General features: G+C 37.4%; 1 protein-coding gene across 12 annotated transcripts in view; it reads left to right on the top strand.

Annotated features, from left to right (window-relative positions):
• The window catches only part of LOC144957880 (unconventional myosin-Ia-like), a 228,203-nt gene that overhangs the window by 150,154 nt on the left and 60,549 nt on the right, over positions 1–17,500 (top strand). For all 12 annotated transcript variants that reach the window (XM_078889390.1, XM_078889381.1, XM_078889392.1 and 9 more), the window contains 2 exons: positions 14,989–15,123; positions 17,198–17,313. Coding sequence is in view for 8 of the 12 variants with exons in the window: in XM_078889381.1 (XP_078745507.1) it covers positions 14,989–15,123; positions 17,198–17,313 (251 nt within the window). In the remaining 4 variants the exon portion in view is untranslated. The remainder of the gene's footprint in view (positions 1–14,988; positions 15,124–17,197; positions 17,314–17,500) is intronic.

Raw genomic sequence — 17,500 nt, 5'->3', positions numbered from 1 at the left:
CTATTGAATGCAACTCAAGATTTGTTTTCTTTTGTGGCCAAAGACTTGTCTTTTGACGTCATTTTTTGGTCAGTGTCAGGCCGTAGCCATCGTTAAAATATATATAGCCTGACACTAGAACCCTCTAAGACTTATAGTTTGACGTCATTGTTTAGCTTGTGCAGCGTCTAGTGAGTTGTCATGAGTAGAGCTCAAGGAAACAAATGATCCCTTTGGTTGAACTTTTGAATACAACTGACTATTTGTTTTTCTTTTGTGGCCAATGACTTGTCTTTTGACGTCATTTTTTTTTCGGTCAATGTCTGGCTATAGATAGTATGCAGATGACGTCACTCAGGCCTTTGTTATTGTTTTTGCCATCCGCGTTTGTGAGTTGTTTTCACTAAACTGTATTAACCAGACTATAAAAGTTCATGGTTACACAGAGTTTGTGTGTTGGTCCGTTATACTTCCGGATGGCAATGTTGTGAACTCCTTGGCCAAGCGCATTCTATCTATAAGGTAACGTCGCAGCTCTTAGTGAGTTCTCGTTAATAGATCTCAAAGAAACAAAATAATCCCATTGTTGAACGATTGATGCGATGTGTTTGGCCATGTTTTAACTAACAACTTGCCCTCGCCCATCACCACTACCACCACCATCATCATCATCATCATCATCATCATCATCATCATCATCATCATCATCATCATCATCATCATTAACACCGTCATCGTCATCATCAGCATCAGCATCACCACCACCACCACCACCACTGCCACCACCATCACCACTACCATCATCATCGTCATCATCATCATCATCACCACCACCACCACCCCCACTACCACCATCATCACCAATCACCACCACCACCAACCTTACACCAAGCAAGCCGAATTGAATGTACATGTACATGCAAATTCCACAGACATGCCAAGCTACGTGAAATCCTTGTTATCTGCCAACCTGTCAATTGTCATAATATTATCTTACTTACACAGCTTACACAGCAGCCTGCGGCTAGATAAAATAGATAAATAAATAAATAAATAAATAAATAAATAATATGCATTAACTTATATCTTTTTTTGTCACGATATAGAATGTCCTGTACCTGTACGTGTTATTGTTTTTGTTGTTTTGTTTTGTTGTTTGTTTTTAAGTCGTGAAGAAAATTCTAGAAATAACAAGGCTATTATTAATGAGTATTTCCTTTTCCCTCTCCTCTTCCTCCTCCTCTCCTTCGCCTCCTACTTCTAATTCCTTCTTCTCCTCCTTTTACGATCTCTGCAGTCCTCTATTTGAAGGAACCCGTGCCTGTAGCTGGTAGCGACTTAAGACAATAGAGTAAATAAAGTTAATAATAATAATAATAATAATAATAATAATAATAATAATAATAATAATAATAATAATAATAATAATAATGATGATGATGATGATGATGATGATGATGATGATGATGATGATGATGATGATGATGATAAATGGATGAAAACCTGACACTAGGATAATGAATCTTACCTCTTATTCCACCCCTTTCTTTCCAAACCATGCTCTACAACCTCGACCACACCACCAACTCTCCCGATCTAGCTAAAAACAAACCCAAAACAAATCGATATTGAACAAAACAAAACAACCCCCCCCCCCCCCAAATCGAAGATAAAACTCGTCAAAACAAATAATGAAAGTCATGATGGCCTGACAATCTGCCAGTTTGGATCCTTTATTATTTGACAACACAAAGAGTGGATTAGAGAGTAATATTGATAAAGGAATTACATTCGATATTATTTCTTTTTTAATGCGATATCGATGGCTTTATTTTATGGCCACAACAACTGATCTTAAACTCATCTTACAGCCAAATTACAATGCTCAGAAAATAGAAAAGAACTTTTGAATTTTTGCACTTCATGGAATTATTGTATTCTCCTAAAAAAAAAAAAAGATAAGTAAATAAATAAATAGATAAATAAATTAATAGATAGATAAGTATATTAATAGATGAATAAATAGATGAATATTTGAAGAAAAAAAATTAGATTAATCAATTGATTTATTAATATAGACATCTATTGATATAAAAATAAATACATTGATTTTGAAATAAATAAATAATTCAATAAATAAATTAATTAATAGATAAATAAATAAATATAGATAAATAAATAAATAAAAATATATAAATAAATAAATAGATATAAATAAATAAATAGATATAAATAACTAAATAAATAAATAAATATATAAGTATCAAAAAAAACCCTGCAAAAATCTTATATTAGACTTAAGCCAAGTTTGATATCATTTACTTACATTAAACTCAAATATCAGCATTTTGGACACCCTGCATAATACTATTGTGATATAATACCCTTTAGGGTTGGCAGGTTACGTGTGTTTTCAACATAAAAAGTAAACAACGATAATTTCGTGGGTCACGTTGACCTTGGTGAAGTAGGTATCTATATTTAACTTCGCCACCACTGTAACAAAAGTAAATATTATTTTGTTTTCATATCTCTTTCCTTCTTTCTTTCTGTATACGTTCCTTTGTTCTTTCTTTCTCTGATTCTTTCTTTCTCTGATTCTTTCTTTGGTTCTATTCCTTCCTTCTTTCTGTCTCTCTTTCTTCCTTCCTTCCTTACTTCGTTCCTTATCTTTCTTTCTTTCTCTCGTTCCTTCTTTCTTCCTTTCTTTCTTCCACCCTTCCTTACTTTCTTTCTTTCTTCATTCTTTCTTCCTTCCTTCGTTCTTTCTTTCTATTTTCCTTCCTCCGATTTTTCTTTTCTTTCTTCTTTGGGTCCTTTCCTTCTGTTTTTCCTTTCTTTCTTCCACCCGTCTTTACTTCCTTCCTTTCTTTCTTTCTTTCTTTCTTCCCTTTTCTCTCAATTCTTTCCTTTTCCTAGCCTTTTTTTTTTTTGGCACTGGTCCATACTTTTCACTCTTTCACGTACAATTGTCATATTATTATTTTGTTTGAGTTCCTAGCCTTTCAATCCGATAATATACGCACAAGTAGAATTTATAACGTTATAATATCAATGATCCTTTTCAGAAGGCCATGTATTGGGGTTTGTGTTGGTGTCTCTTCTCTCTCTCTCTCTCTCTCTTTCTCTCTCACTCTCTCTCTCTCTCTCTCTCTCTCCCTCTCTCCCTCTCTCTCTCCCTCTCTCTCTCTCTATCCCCTCTCTCTCTCTCTCTCTCTCTCTCTCCCCCCCCTCTCTCTCTCTCTCTCTCTCTCTCTCTCTCCCGCCCCCCACCCCTCCCCCTTAATTCTATCCGTTATTTCTAAGAGGATTTCTCCTGTATTTGTCCACAAAAGATACGACTGTTTATACAGCGCATAACCACGAATTTACCACGCTCAATGGCTACACAATGTTATGTTGGATTTATTCCCCCTATAGCAAACGATATGGAACCATACTTTTTATAATTAATTCTATATTTTACCAGTCGCCTTTTATGCGTCCTTTTTTCTACTCACATACTTACAATATACATAACAATATATAGCCGGGTACTCAGTCACACCTGAGTCAAGTGACCTAGATAAGAATTGTTATTATCTTGGGCTCTGGTCGTAGCCTTCGTAAAGTTATAGCCTGACACTGACCAAAAAATGACGTCAAAATGCCTGTCTTTGGCCACAAAAGAAAACAAATCGTGAGTTGTATTCAATAGTTCAACCGATGGGACCACTTGTTTCCATGAGCACTACTAACGACAACTCACTTGGCGGTACAAAAAAAACAAATAATGACGTCAAAATGCCAGTCTTTTTTGGGGTTTCAGTGTCAGGCTATAGATAGTATGCAGATGACGTCACTCAGGCCTTTGTTATTGTTTTTGCCATCCGCGTTTGTGAGTTGTTCTCACTAAACTGTATTAACCAGACTATAAAAGTTCATGGTTACACAGAGTTTGTGTGTTGGTCCGTTATACTTCCGGATGGCAATGTTGTGAACAACTTGGCCAAGCGCGTTCTATCTATAACTTAACGATGGCTACGCTCTGGTATTCGTGGAGCGGGGTGAATTGGATTCAGTAGTCTGATGTCACGCGCCCGGCAACGGCGGCCATCTTGGTTCTAAACAAAGAAAATCTTTGCTTTTTATTCTTCATGCTGGCGAGAACTTTTCATTCCCTTTTCATATGCCTTGTGATCAGAATGTGTAAAAGTCAAAACATGATCAAATTGATGGGTTTTTTTCCTCTGGATACGCTTTTAAGCTCGCCGGAGAAATATTTCATACGGCGTCCGCCATTGTTCCGATAGTTTAGAGCCAGTGTTACTAAGTTACCATACGTCATTAGGAAGGAAGTGACGGTACGACTATTGAATCCTATTAAGGCTTTTGTAGCTTTAAACGACCAGTAACTATTGCTTGCTGATATAACGATAGAAAGCGGGTCTATCGTAAATTCGAGCTAGAGAGCTTTTATATAGCACAATATCCACTAAATTATGTGCTAAAGCCCTTTACAAAGGGTCCGTCCGTGACCAACAGCAACTCGAAACAATTAGAACGAGACATAACGCCTGTTAGGCGATATTACAATTTTTTTTTGTTTCGACAGAGACAACGCTGTTGACGGCCAGGTACCGATTTTACACCCGAGTACGGTGAGAGAATGTGAGTAAAGAGTCTTTTCCAAGGACTCAATATCAACTATGCGCCGAGCTAGCGGGGCTCGAACCCAGGACCTTCCGATCAGAAAGCGAGTGCCATACCATAAGACCACATAGCCGAACTTAAATATAAAAAAAAGTATACTATACAATTTATTCTGAAAGGTTTTAAAAAAAAGCCATAAAAATACCACACACCAGAGTCCCAACGATTTAATATGTTTCTAATGTTTGTTTGCCATTAACATTGTGTTTACACTTACTGTAGAATTATTTAACATAGTCTTGCTGAGGTCAGCTAGTAAAATAAATAAAGTTGTGAATAGTTATATATGTATAAAATTTGGCCAAACTCTTTGACTAAACAATTAAAAAAAAACAAAACAACATTTTGGCCAGAAAATTTTTTTCTTCAAAATATCGATCAATTAAAATAACTCAACTTGTCAAACCAACGTTTACATATATGCAGGTCTGGCTTCCGTACCCACTTATGGGCCTAGTTTGACATTGTTGTATTGGACAATATTTTTCATCAATTTATTATTATTATTATTATTATTATTATTATTATTATTATTATTATTATTATTATTATTATTATTATTATATATTATTATTATTATTTTTTTTTTTTTTTTATTTTTTTTTTTTTTTGAGATTTCCATTACAACAATGAATGATTGAGCCCATAGGGAATTTTGGGTTATCAGACCTGCAAATAAGTGCACGTCGTCTCAAACCCAAGACTTCTTCATCGAAGAAGTCTCGGGTTGAAAAAAAAGTCTTGGATTTGGATTTTTCTGAAAATGCAATTTATTGATGTGTGATATATATATATATATATATATATATATATATATATATATATATATATATATATATATATATATATATATACATACAACCTTGCAAGTATTTTCTTTTACAACTGTGTTGCAACGTCTCAAACAATCTCGAAACCTCTTCGTCTCGGGGTTGAAACGTTTTGGCAATGTTTTGACAAGTTGATGGTTATTAATTTAATCGATCAATTTTTGAAGTAAATAAATAATTTTCTGGCCAAAATTAAGAAAAAAAGAAGAAAGAAAGAAAGAAAAAAAAAAGGTTTTAGTAGAATCATATTATCATGGCTGTATTCGTGAACATGGAATTTATTGACGTTTGAGATATCTAGGGGCAGCGTGGATCAGCGGTACGGTCTTTGCTTCGTACCCAAAAGGTACCAAGTTCGATCGCCCGCCGCTGCACTGTGTGGCCTTGAGCAAGTCACCTCGCCCTAGCTCAATTTGCGGCGCTGCACCGCGACTGACGCCTGGGTTATTCCAGTCTTCCCTTGGAATAGACCATAGAGACAAATTTCCCCTATGGGATGAATAAAGGGAATTTTATTTTTATTATTATTTTTTTTTTAATATAAGTATTATAACCTTTTATGATGTATTTTCTTTTACGACTCTGTTAAAATGTGACGTATCTAGATTAACCCTCTCCTTACCAACTACAGGAAAATCGTCACATTCGTTACCATACAACCAATATTTAACCCTCTCCATACCAACTACAGGAAAATCGTCACATTCGTTACCATACAACCAATATTTAACCCTCTCCTTACCAACTACAGGAAAATCGTCACATTCGTTACCATACAACCAATATTTAACCCTCTCCATACCAACTACAGGAAAATCGTCACATTCGTTACCATACAACCAACATTTTACGGATTCAAATTTCTCTTGTACATCATAAAATTTAAAGAAAATGAACAGTGTTTTGTAGAGCATGTTTTGTTAAAGAAATTATGTATCGCAAGAACTTTACTGCTATTATGTTTGAGTGATAAAAAAATATATTTTTGTGTTGGTTGTGAGAAGTTTTGAGGAAAATCCTGAAAATGGCTGGTAAGGAGAGGGTTAAATGCACTCATAATATATTATCATTTATCCGGATCTTTATAAACCGAGTGTTTCATTGAAGACCGCCTCAAAACGATAATATTATATTGGGGTGCTCAACGTGATTTACAAAGGGTCCTTAGCTAACAGCAAAATTTAACATGTAGGACGAGACATGACGTCATGCTTGTTAGGCGATATTTCTAATAGGAACGACGCTGTTAACGGCCAGGTACTAATTTTACACCTGGGTGCGGTGAGAGATTGCGAATAAAGAGCCTGTTCCAAGGACTCCAACTATTAAAAACTCAAACCCTTGACCTTCCTGTCCGAAAACGAGTGTCATACCACTCGACCACTTAGTCGCACATCAAACCAGCTCCTCTTTATAAAGTATTTTACTGTCCCTGGAGTGCTGCATATTTTATATTTTATTTTATCTAGTAGGCTAGTTATCATTCTCTCTCTCTCTCTCTCTCTCTCTCTCTCTCTCTCTCTCTCTCTCTCTCTCTCCATCCCCCTCTCTATCTATCTATTTATCTATCTATCTATCTATCTATCTATCTATCTATCTATCTATCTATCTATCTATCTATCTATCTATCTATCTATCTATCTATATGTCATATATATATATATATATATATATATAATATATATATATATATATATATATATATCTGTCTATCTATCTATATCTATCTATTTATTTCTCTCTCTCTCTCTCTCTCTCTCTCTCTCTCTCTCTCTCTCTCTCTCTCTCTCTCTCTCTCTCTTTCCGTTTGTTATAGCTACTTCTGTCTATTTCAAGTAGGCCCTGCTCTCATCTCAACACATTTCCTCGTAATTCCCCGTTCAGACATTTTAGAGAGGCTCCTCTTGACATTATTTTTATTTTACGTGACCAACGTGCACGTATTTTGCAGGTCTGATAACCGAACTCAATAATTATGGGGCTTGGTTTAAGATTGTTGTTGTAATGGACGATATTTTGCGTTAGTTTGAAAGTGTGTATTCCTGGGTGGGGATCCTGACCTCCCATGGCGGGCAGGGAGGTACATACTGTGTCTTTTATCCCCTTATATCTGTTTTCCAACATGCTTTCTATCTTTGTCTTGGAATGAGATTACTTGTTTTTTTTTCCCGGCCCTCGTCGAAATCCTAGCTGGGAGGGAAACAGTCATATGCATGGTTATTGTTTTGGGAGATGATATTTTTCCCTTGTAAATCATCTCTCTGTTATGTATTATTATATTTGTTATTTTGAATGTATAATGTAAGCATTTGAGTGTATTCCTCTTTGTTGGATTTTGTGCTTGTGTCCGGATGAGACTTATAGGTGATCTCAAACTAAGTACATTGGTGGTATGCTCTTGGAATCTACATCTGATCCCTATTTGTTCCCAGTTCCCCTATGTCTTACTTTTTCTTGGGTGTTTTAATTGTAATTCTAGAACTTTTTACTATCCCATTTTCTTCCTTTTTACTGGAGCTGATATGACCTAAATGCGTCGCAAGCACCGTAAAACCCTTAAAAACAAAACTAAAACAAAAAATAGCAATTGTGCCTTTATTCCACGCTTTCTACTTCTATCTACAAGAATTTCCTTAATTTAGCTTAATTCTGGTTTTAATTCTTTTCCCACAAACAACCATCCAATTCCTATCAAGGTAACTGCTTTTAAGTGGATAGCACAGTATACTCAGCGGGTGGTTGGATGGGAGCATCACCCTTGAATCATATACCTATGATGTTCGCATGGGTGTACGATCCGATAGTGATGTCGTTTCTTCTTCTCTTTACTAGCCTATCCTGCTTCTTTGGTTTGTGATTGTATTTTGACAGGGGATATTTTTTTTTTCTGTAAATCTTCTGCCTGTTTGTTCTTGGTTATTTATGATTTAGCTTATGATATCTTTAGGTCATGATTTTGATTGACATTTGTACTATTTTTGTTAGATTGCTTGTTTTTTTGTTTCAGCGGTCTCTCATATAACCTCAATTGTGTTGGAAGAGACCTAAAGCAACAAACAAACAGTATACTCATCAGCTTTCACATGTCATGAGCGAGCATAAATATATCAGTCTTAAATTGCAGCTGTGCTTTTTATTACGTTTTCTACTTCTACAAGAATTTCCTCAAATTTACTTTAATTCCTTTCACTGGCTGCTGGGTGGTCCCGATAGGTCAGTTGGTAGAGCACTCGCTTCACACGCAAAGGGACCAAGATCGATCCCGGGGACAGTCGAGATTATTTTCTGACACCCCCCCCCCCCCCCCCCCCCCTCCCCCCTCCCCCCCCCCCCCCCCCACCCCCACCCCCCACCCTCCTGTCCACCTAGCAGTGAAAGGGTGGCTGAGTCGTGTTAGATTTGCTGGACTTTAAACAATGTTCTTTCGAAGGAGACTCGTGTGTTTTAGTATTCTATTTATTTATCGTGTCAAAGGTCATCGTAATCTATCGATTTATTACGAAGTATCATTTTTCTGGTCACATTTTAATTTTTAATTAATTTTTTTTTAAATAAAAGAGAAAAATAAAATAGTTGTTTTTTAAGTGTACAGCTGTAAGTAAAACACATTCATTCTTCTGTCGGGTTGAGAACAAAATAAGTAGCGAGGGAACCAAAATAGAAACACGGGTATCTAAAATAGATTTACCAGATTGGTATCTTGATCTACTTGTTGTTATATTATTATTATCAAACGTACAGGAAGAGCTAAAGTCGTTTTTTTGCTTATTTACCGCTAAAGTCGTTGGTTTGCTTTTTACGTGGAATGATAATAAATGTCTTTTACTTTTACAACGTGTGGATGATGATAATATTATGATAGCCGCTACCTTTGCCTTTCACAATAGGTGGTGTCGGTTATAGCAACACTTAATTCCTTGGTGTTCTGGTACATGGTTCATATCCCTTTCTTTAACAACACCGCTAGATACTTTAAAAAAAAGAAACTAACACAGATTCACACACAAACAACTCTCTCTCTCTCTCTCTCTCTCTCTCTCTCTCTCTCTCTCTCTCTCTCTCTCTTTCTCTCTCTCTCTCTCTCACACACACACACACACTCATTCTCTCATTTCTTTCTCCCCCCCCCCCTCTGTCTCTCTTTCCTCCTCCTCTTTCTCTCTCTCTCTATCTCTCTCTCTTTCTCCCCCCCCCCTTCTCTCTCTCTTTCTTTCTTTCTTTCTTCCTCTCTCTATCTTCTCTCTTTCTTGTTCTCCCTCTCTCTCCCTCCCTCCCTCCCTCCTTCCCTCTCTCTCTTTCTCTCTCTCTCTCTCTCTCTCTCTTTCTTTTTCTCTTTTCCCCCTCTTTTTCTCTTTCTCTCACACTCTCCCTCTTCTCTCTCTCTCTCTCTCTCTCTCTCTCTCTCTCTCTCTCTCTCTCACTCTCTTTCTCGCTCTTTCTACAACTCTATCTTTCTCTCGCTCAAACACACCCACCCCCTCCCCACACACATAAATACTCTTCCTCTATCTGCCCACCCCCCCCCCCCCCCTTCTTATATTTTGCCAACCCATGTTGTGTGTCTGTTTAATGTCTTGGAGTCATGTCTTGAGATAACTCTACCACACTTTCTCCCTCTAAGGATGCGCGTGATACATATACAAAAATGTGTGTAGATTTTCTATGTGATTGTAGATATACACAAGTTTACATATATTATTATTACCGTTGCATAATGCACACTGACTGAATGCGGGAGCAATGCAAGGGATATAACGTATGGTTAGGGTAGATTTAGGGACAAGGAAATACAATTTGGAGGCTCATTAGATAGGGAATGAGGAGAAGGGGTGTGGTGGGGGGGGGGGGGGGGGGGGAGGGGAGGAGGAGGGGGAGGGAGAGGAGAGGAGAGGAGAGAGAGAGAGAGAGAGAGAAGGAAGGAGGATTTGATGCTTGTAGTTGTAGTTAAAATCTGCTCGGTAGATGGGAAGGAGGAAGAGAAGGGAAGGTGGGGAGGAGGATGTGAAAGGGGAGGAGGAGAAGGAGGAAGGAGGAGGTGAAGGAGGAAGGAGAAGGAGGAGATGGAGGAAGGAGGAGGAGGAGGAGGAGGAAGGAGGAGGAGATGGAGGAAGGAGGAGGTGAAGGAGGAAGGAGAAGGAGGAGATGGAGGAAGGAGGAGGAGGAGGAGGAAGGAGGAGGAGAAGGAGGAAGGAGGAGGAGGAGGAGGAGGAGGAAGGAGGAGGAGATGGAGGAAGGAGGAGGTGAAGGAGGAAGGAGAAGGAGGAGATGGAGGAAGGAGGAGGAGAAGGAGGAAGGAGGAGGAGAAGGAGGAAGGAGGAGGAGATGGAGGAAGGAGGAGGTGAAGGAGGAAGGAGGAGGAGATGGAGGGAGGAGGAGGAGAAGGAGGAAGGAGGAGGAGATGGAGGAAGGAGGAGGAGAAGGAGGAAGGAGGAGGAGATGGAGGAAGGAGGAGGAGAAGGAAGAAGGAGGAGGAGATGGAGGAAGGAGGACGAGATGGAGGAAGGAGGAGGAGGAGATGGAGGAAGGAGGAGGAGATGGAGGAAGGAGGAGGAGAAGGAGGAAGGAGGAGGAGATGGAGGAAGGAGGAGGAGGAGGAAGGAGGAGGAGATGGAGGAAGGAGGACGAGATGGAGGAAGGAGGAGGAGGAGGATTTGATGCTTATAATAACATTCTGCTTGGTAGACGGGAGGGAGGAAGAGGAGGAGGAGGATAGTTCCGATAGTTTAGAACCAGTTACAAAGTTACTATGTATGCGTCATTACGAGGGAAGTGACGTCACGACTGTTGAAGAAGCCTATTCGTCGCTACGATCTAATTCGTCCTGATTGAAATATTAAAAATTAAAAAAAATTAAATTGAGCTTATATATAGCGCAATATCCACTAATGTGCTCAAAGCGCTTTACAAGGGGTCCCTGGTCAACAGCAACATTTAACGTGTAGGACGGGACATAACGCCTATTAGGCAATATTATATTTTTTCGGACAAAGACAACGCTGTTAACGGCCAGGTACTCATTTTACACCTGAGTACGGTGAGAGAATGTGAGTAAAGAGTCTTTTCCAATGACTCAACTATACGCCCGGCGAGCGCGAGGCTCGAACCCAGGACCTTCCGATCCGAAAGCGAGTGTCATACCACTAGACCACATAGCCGCACAAATATCTCAGACTCACCAGAGCCCCATTTCAGTCCGTGTATCTTACCTGTTATATTCAGGTCGGTGGAAACATTCAAATGCCATCTGCTTATCTGCTGGGAATGTTACGGGTGTTTTAAAAAGCCATAACGATCCCGAAACCCTATGTTATTCACACCTTGACCCCTGTATGTTGTTTAGATCAAGATAAAGCTATTCTCTTTGGTTTTGAAATTATATATCTTTTCACAGGACGAGACGAAAGCATAGCTTCTTAAACAAGTGTTATATAGACTAGAGCATAGCTTCTTCTTAAACAAGTGTTATATAGACTAGAGCATAGCTTCTTCTTAAACAAGTGTTATATAGACTAGAGCATAGCTTCTTCTTAAACAAGTGTTATATAGACTAGAGCATAGCTTCTTCTTAAACAAGTGTTATATAGACTAGAGCATAGCTTCTTCTTAAACAAGTGTTATATAGACTAGAGCATAGCTTCTTCTTAAACAAGTGTTATATAGACTAGAGCATAGCTTCTTCTTAAACAAGTGTTATATAGACTAGAGCATAGCTTCTTCTTAAACAAGTGTTATATAGACTAGAGCATAGCTTCTTCTTAAACAAGTGTTATATAGACTAGAGCATAGCTTCTTCTTAAACAAGTGTTATATAGACTAGAGCATAGCTTCTTAAACAAGTGTTATATAGACTAGAGCATAGCTCTTCTTAAACAAGTGTTATATAGACTAGAGCATAGCTTCTTCTTAAACAAGTGTTATATAGACTAGAGCATAGCTTCTTCTTAAACAAGTGTTATATAGACTAGAGCATAGCTTCTTCTTAAACAAGTGTTATATAGACTAGAGCATAGCTTCTTCTTAAACAAGTGTTATATAGACTAGAGCATAGCTTCTTCTTAAACAAGTGTTATATAGACTAGAGCATAGCTTCTTCTTAAACAAGTGTTATATAGACTAGAGCATAGCTTCTTCTTAAACAAGTGTTATATAGACTAGAGCATAGCTTCTTCTTAAACAAGTGTTATATAGACTAGAGCATAGCTTCTTCTTAAACAAGTGTTATATAGACTAGAGCATAGCTTCTTCTTAAACAAGTGTTATATAGACTAGAGCATAGCTTCTTCTTAAACAAGTGTTATATAGACTAGAGCATAGCTTCTTCTTAAACAAGTGTTATATAGACTAGAGCATAGCTTCTTCTTAAACAAGTGTTATATAGACTAGAGCATAGCTTCTTCTTAAACAAGTGTTATATAGACTAGAGCATAGCTTCTTCTTAAACAAGTGTTATATAGACTAGAGCATAGCTTCTTCTTAAACAAGTGTTATATAGACTAGAGCATAGCTTCTTCTTAAACAAGTGTTATATAGACTAGAGCATAGCTTCTTCTTAAACAAGTGTTATATAGACTAGAGCATAGCTTCTTCTTAAACAAGTGTTATATAGACTAGAGCATAGCTTCTTTTTTTTCTTTTTTTTTTTTCGAGTACTATGGACAAGATATAAGCAGTTTAAATGAAGTGTTGGGAAATAATGTTGTTGTTATTATTTCTCTCTCTCTCTCTCTCTCTCTCTCTCTCTCTCTCTCTCTCTCTCTCTTTCCCTCTTTTCTCTCACTCTTCCCTTCCCCCCCTCTCTCTCTCTCTCTCTCTCTCTCTCTCTCTCTCTCTCTCTCTCTCTCTCTCTCTCTCTCTATTCGTGTGCACATATATATATATATATGTGTGTGTGTGTGTGTGTGTGTGTGTTTGCAATTGCGCGTGATATGTGTGTCATATTAATAAACGCATCAAGATTTACATGTAATATAATATTATTGTAAACCTTGAAAATCCGCAATTCATCATTCATATTCATATCTGAAAAAGAGTATGGAAATGTTCCAGGCATAACGAGAACGAAAAATAGCAGTTGTTTTTTTCTTTTTCTTCTTGTATTTTTCTTTCTTGCTTTGTCTGGCACTTTTTTCAGATCTTTATCTTACATCAGTGCCTGCTCCCTGACTTGTCACTTTGATAGCATCATTCATACAAATTTATTGAACAATTGTGACTTATCGCCTCAAAACGGTATTATGTCGGGATGATTAAGATGCTGAAAATTGAATTTATAGCCAGAAATATCAGACTTGCGTCGAGTTTATATACTTTATAGAGGGGGATGAATGTCATATTTCAAGTTTCTAAGTCGTAATAATTCATATTTTTGACTAGTTCAAATTTAATTGGACTTTTTTTGGCACCTGGTTCATCCCGACATAATACCGTTTTGAGACGCTGGGTCACATTTCTTCTTTGTCCTCTCCAGATGGCCTTCCATAAAGACTGACTCTCTCTCTCTCTCTCTCTCTCTCTCTCTCTCTCTCTCGCTCGCTCGCTCTCTCGTCATATCTTCCTCCCCCACTCTCTCACCCTCTTCCCTTCTCCTCTATCTCTATTCGTGTGTGGATGCACGTGTCCTATTAATTCTCTCCTTACCAGCCATTTTCAGGATTTTCTCCAAAACTTCACACCCAACTAACACAAAAATAGAGTTTTTATCACTCAAACATAATAGCAGTAAGTTCTTGCGATAAATAATTTCTGTAGCAAAATATGCTCTAAAACACACTGTTCATTTCCTTTAAATTTTATGATGTACAAGAGAATTTTGAGTAAAAAAATATGTTGGTTGTATCGTAACGAATGTGACGATTTTCCTGTAGTTGGTAAGGTGAGGGTTAATAAACGCATGAAGAATCACATGTAGGTACATTGTAAACATTGAAAATCTCAGTTCATCATCATGTATACACAATACAGTATTCACTGAACATAAATATTATGTTACAGTGAATGACATAATCAGTCGGATGGTGAAAAGATTTGAACGGAGATATTGCCAAGTTTAGTTAGAAGGTCATTTTTAAAAATCAAAAATGAGTTCTTGTCATAAATGATTAAATCAACCCTTCTTTCTACATCATCGGGAAATATCAATGCTTATTTTCACTTCTAAATATTTTTTACAGCTAGTCAAGTTGAAAAAGTATGAATTGAAATTTGAGAAAAAGTGCTGGATACCTTTCCCATACATCTGACCATAACTTCATAAAAAATCACCCGATTTACTTCAAATAAAGATTAAAATGCTCTGGGAGCATATTCTTTCAGAAAATGCAAAATTTTCACTTTCAGACTGATTATGTCATACAGTTTTGGCTTTTTTTTGGGGGGTGTTTTTGTTGTTTTTTTAAAAAGTACCATGGACTTGAGTTAAGCTGTTGTTTAATATTATAGTGTTGATAAATATTGTTGATTATTTTTGTTGCTTCTTTGTCCTCTCCAGATGGCCCTCCACAAAGGCAGTCTACAGATCCTAGAGAACAAAGTGGGCTTATCGGATGCCGTGTTGTTGGATCCCCTAACAGAAGATGCTTTCTTGGACAATCTCAAATCACGATTTGACCACCAGATTATCTACGTAAGTCAAAATCTGACATGGCGGTATCTTGCAAAAAAAAAAAAAAAAAAAAAAAAAAAAAAAAAAAAAAAAAAAAAAAAAACAAACAAACAAAAAAAAAAAAAAAAAAAAAAAAACCCCCTTAAATTTTGCACACAAAATCCCTAATTTTGCAAGCTAAAAACAGCAAGATTTGCACACAAAAAAATTGAAAAAAATTGCGATTAATTTTCCTAAAACCCCACAATCAGTTCATGGAAGAGAAAGGTATTTGTTTGTATTTAAGGTTTTCGTGGCGCTGGCAAGAAATGTAAGGTCATAACAGCGCCAGTAAAAAGGAAGAAAATGAGATAGTAAAAAAGAAACTACTCGTAATTAATTAATCTTTCACGTTCTACACGAGCTATCAAATTAAAAGGAAAAAAAGTCGTCTTCTGTTTTTTTATTCAGGTTTTTTTAAAAAAGATTTTATTATTGTTTTTCTTTTCTTTGCAAAATCTTCAAAATTTGCAAAAATTTGCAGATTTTGCGGCCGCAATGCAAAATCTCGCTTAAAGTTTTATCTTTTTACGCCATGAGTTGCTAGATCTATATCTACTATTATCATATTTTGTTGTTGTTGATTTGAATTCGTATCACTTTTCCATCAACACTTGTCTTTCCGTAATATGTTTTGTTTTATACATCACTGTAAAGCGCTTTGAGCCTGTGACAACGGGGTAAAGCTCTATTTATAAATGCCATTTATTATTGTTATTATTATTATTATTATTATTATTATTATTATTATTATTATTATTATTATTATTATTATTATTATTATTATTATTATTATTATTATTATTATTAAGCCAGGGGAAACCAGAGGGGATAAAATATCGATGTTTATATTATTGACTGAAGAGGGGTTTTGAGTTCGAAACATTTCGTGTTAAGTATTTTTGTTCTTTTTCGAAGCTGTTCTACTATATTCATTTTTGGTTTGTTCATGCCTATAGATTCTGCATTTAGCATCTAAGCCAACTATATATAATCGATCCATTTACAACACCTCATTGGGGTGTTCGGACTCGAAACGAAATAAACAACTTTAAAAAGTAATCTTGAGCTTTTATAGATAGAACGAAGATGATGTCACACAGGCCTTTGTTTTTGTTTTTTGCCATCCGCGTTTGTGAGTTGTTCTCACTAAACTGTATTAACCAGACTATAAAATTCATGGTGACACAGAGTTTTGTGTGTTGGTCCGTTATACTTCCGGATGGCAATGTTGTGAACTCCTTGGCCAAGCGCATTCTATCTATACAGAACAGTATCCACTAAACGTGCTCTAAGCGCTTTGGAATTGGGTCTCTAGCCAGCAGCAACACTTAACATGTCGGGCAAGACATGACATGACGCCTGTTAGGTGTTATTGGAATTTTTTTCCGACACGAAAACGGTTAACGGTCAGGTACTCATTTTACAACTGAATACGATGAGAGAATGCGAGTAAAGAGCCGTATCCAAGGACTCAACTATGTGCCGCCCAGAGTAGGATTCGAACCCGGCCCGGGACGATCCGATCCGAAGGCGAGTGCCATACCTCAAGACTACCACATTATCTCATTCATCTGTAGTGTTTCATTCATTCATCCTGTTTTGTTGATAAAGGGGAAACCCGAAACGTCCATTTTATCTGTTTTTCGTAATTGAATTGAAGCTTACATTCAATTTCACATTGTTATTTATTATCTCATAATACTAACGAAAGAGTGAAAATAGAGAGGCTTCGTATGAGAACGTTCCCATACCTAGCCTCTCTAGAACGTTCCCATACGAAGCCTCTCTAGAACGTTCCACGAAGCCTCTCTAGAACGTTCCCATACGAAGCCTCTCTAGAACGTTCCACGAAGCCTCTCTAGAACGTTCCCATACGAAGCGTCTCTATTTTCACTCTTTCGTTAGTATTTTCACGATCACCGGCTTCCGGCAGCCCCTAACGTTTTCTATTTATTACCTCAAAACCCCATAACAGAATGTAAGAATCGAATATTAACAATTAATTAATTAATGTATTCATTATTCCTCCCCCCCCCCCCCCCCCCCACATCAGACGTACATCGGTAACGTGGTGGTGTCAGTCAACCCCTATGAGAAACTCCCCCTGTACACTCATGACGTCATTGAGGAGTACAGGAGTAGGAATATTTACGAGTTACCTCCTCATATGTGAGTATTGTCATCACAATCGTATCCACCACTAACATCCTCCTCCTCCTCCTCCTCCTCTTCTTCTTCCTCCTCCTCCTCTTCTTCTTCCTCCTCCTCCTCTTCTTCCTCCTCCTCCTCCTCCTCCTCCTCCTCCTCCTTCTCTTCTTCCTTCTTCTCCTCCTCCTCCTCCTCCTCCTCAACATCA

This window comes from Berghia stephanieae, chromosome 12, assembly GCF_034508935.2.
Source record: "Berghia stephanieae isolate SIO BIC M18660-M18661 chromosome 12, UCSD_Bste_1.3, whole genome shotgun sequence".
NCBI lineage: Eukaryota > Metazoa > Mollusca > Gastropoda > Nudibranchia > Aeolidiidae > Berghia > Berghia stephanieae.
This window is presented reverse-complemented; position numbering and strand designations above follow the sequence as displayed.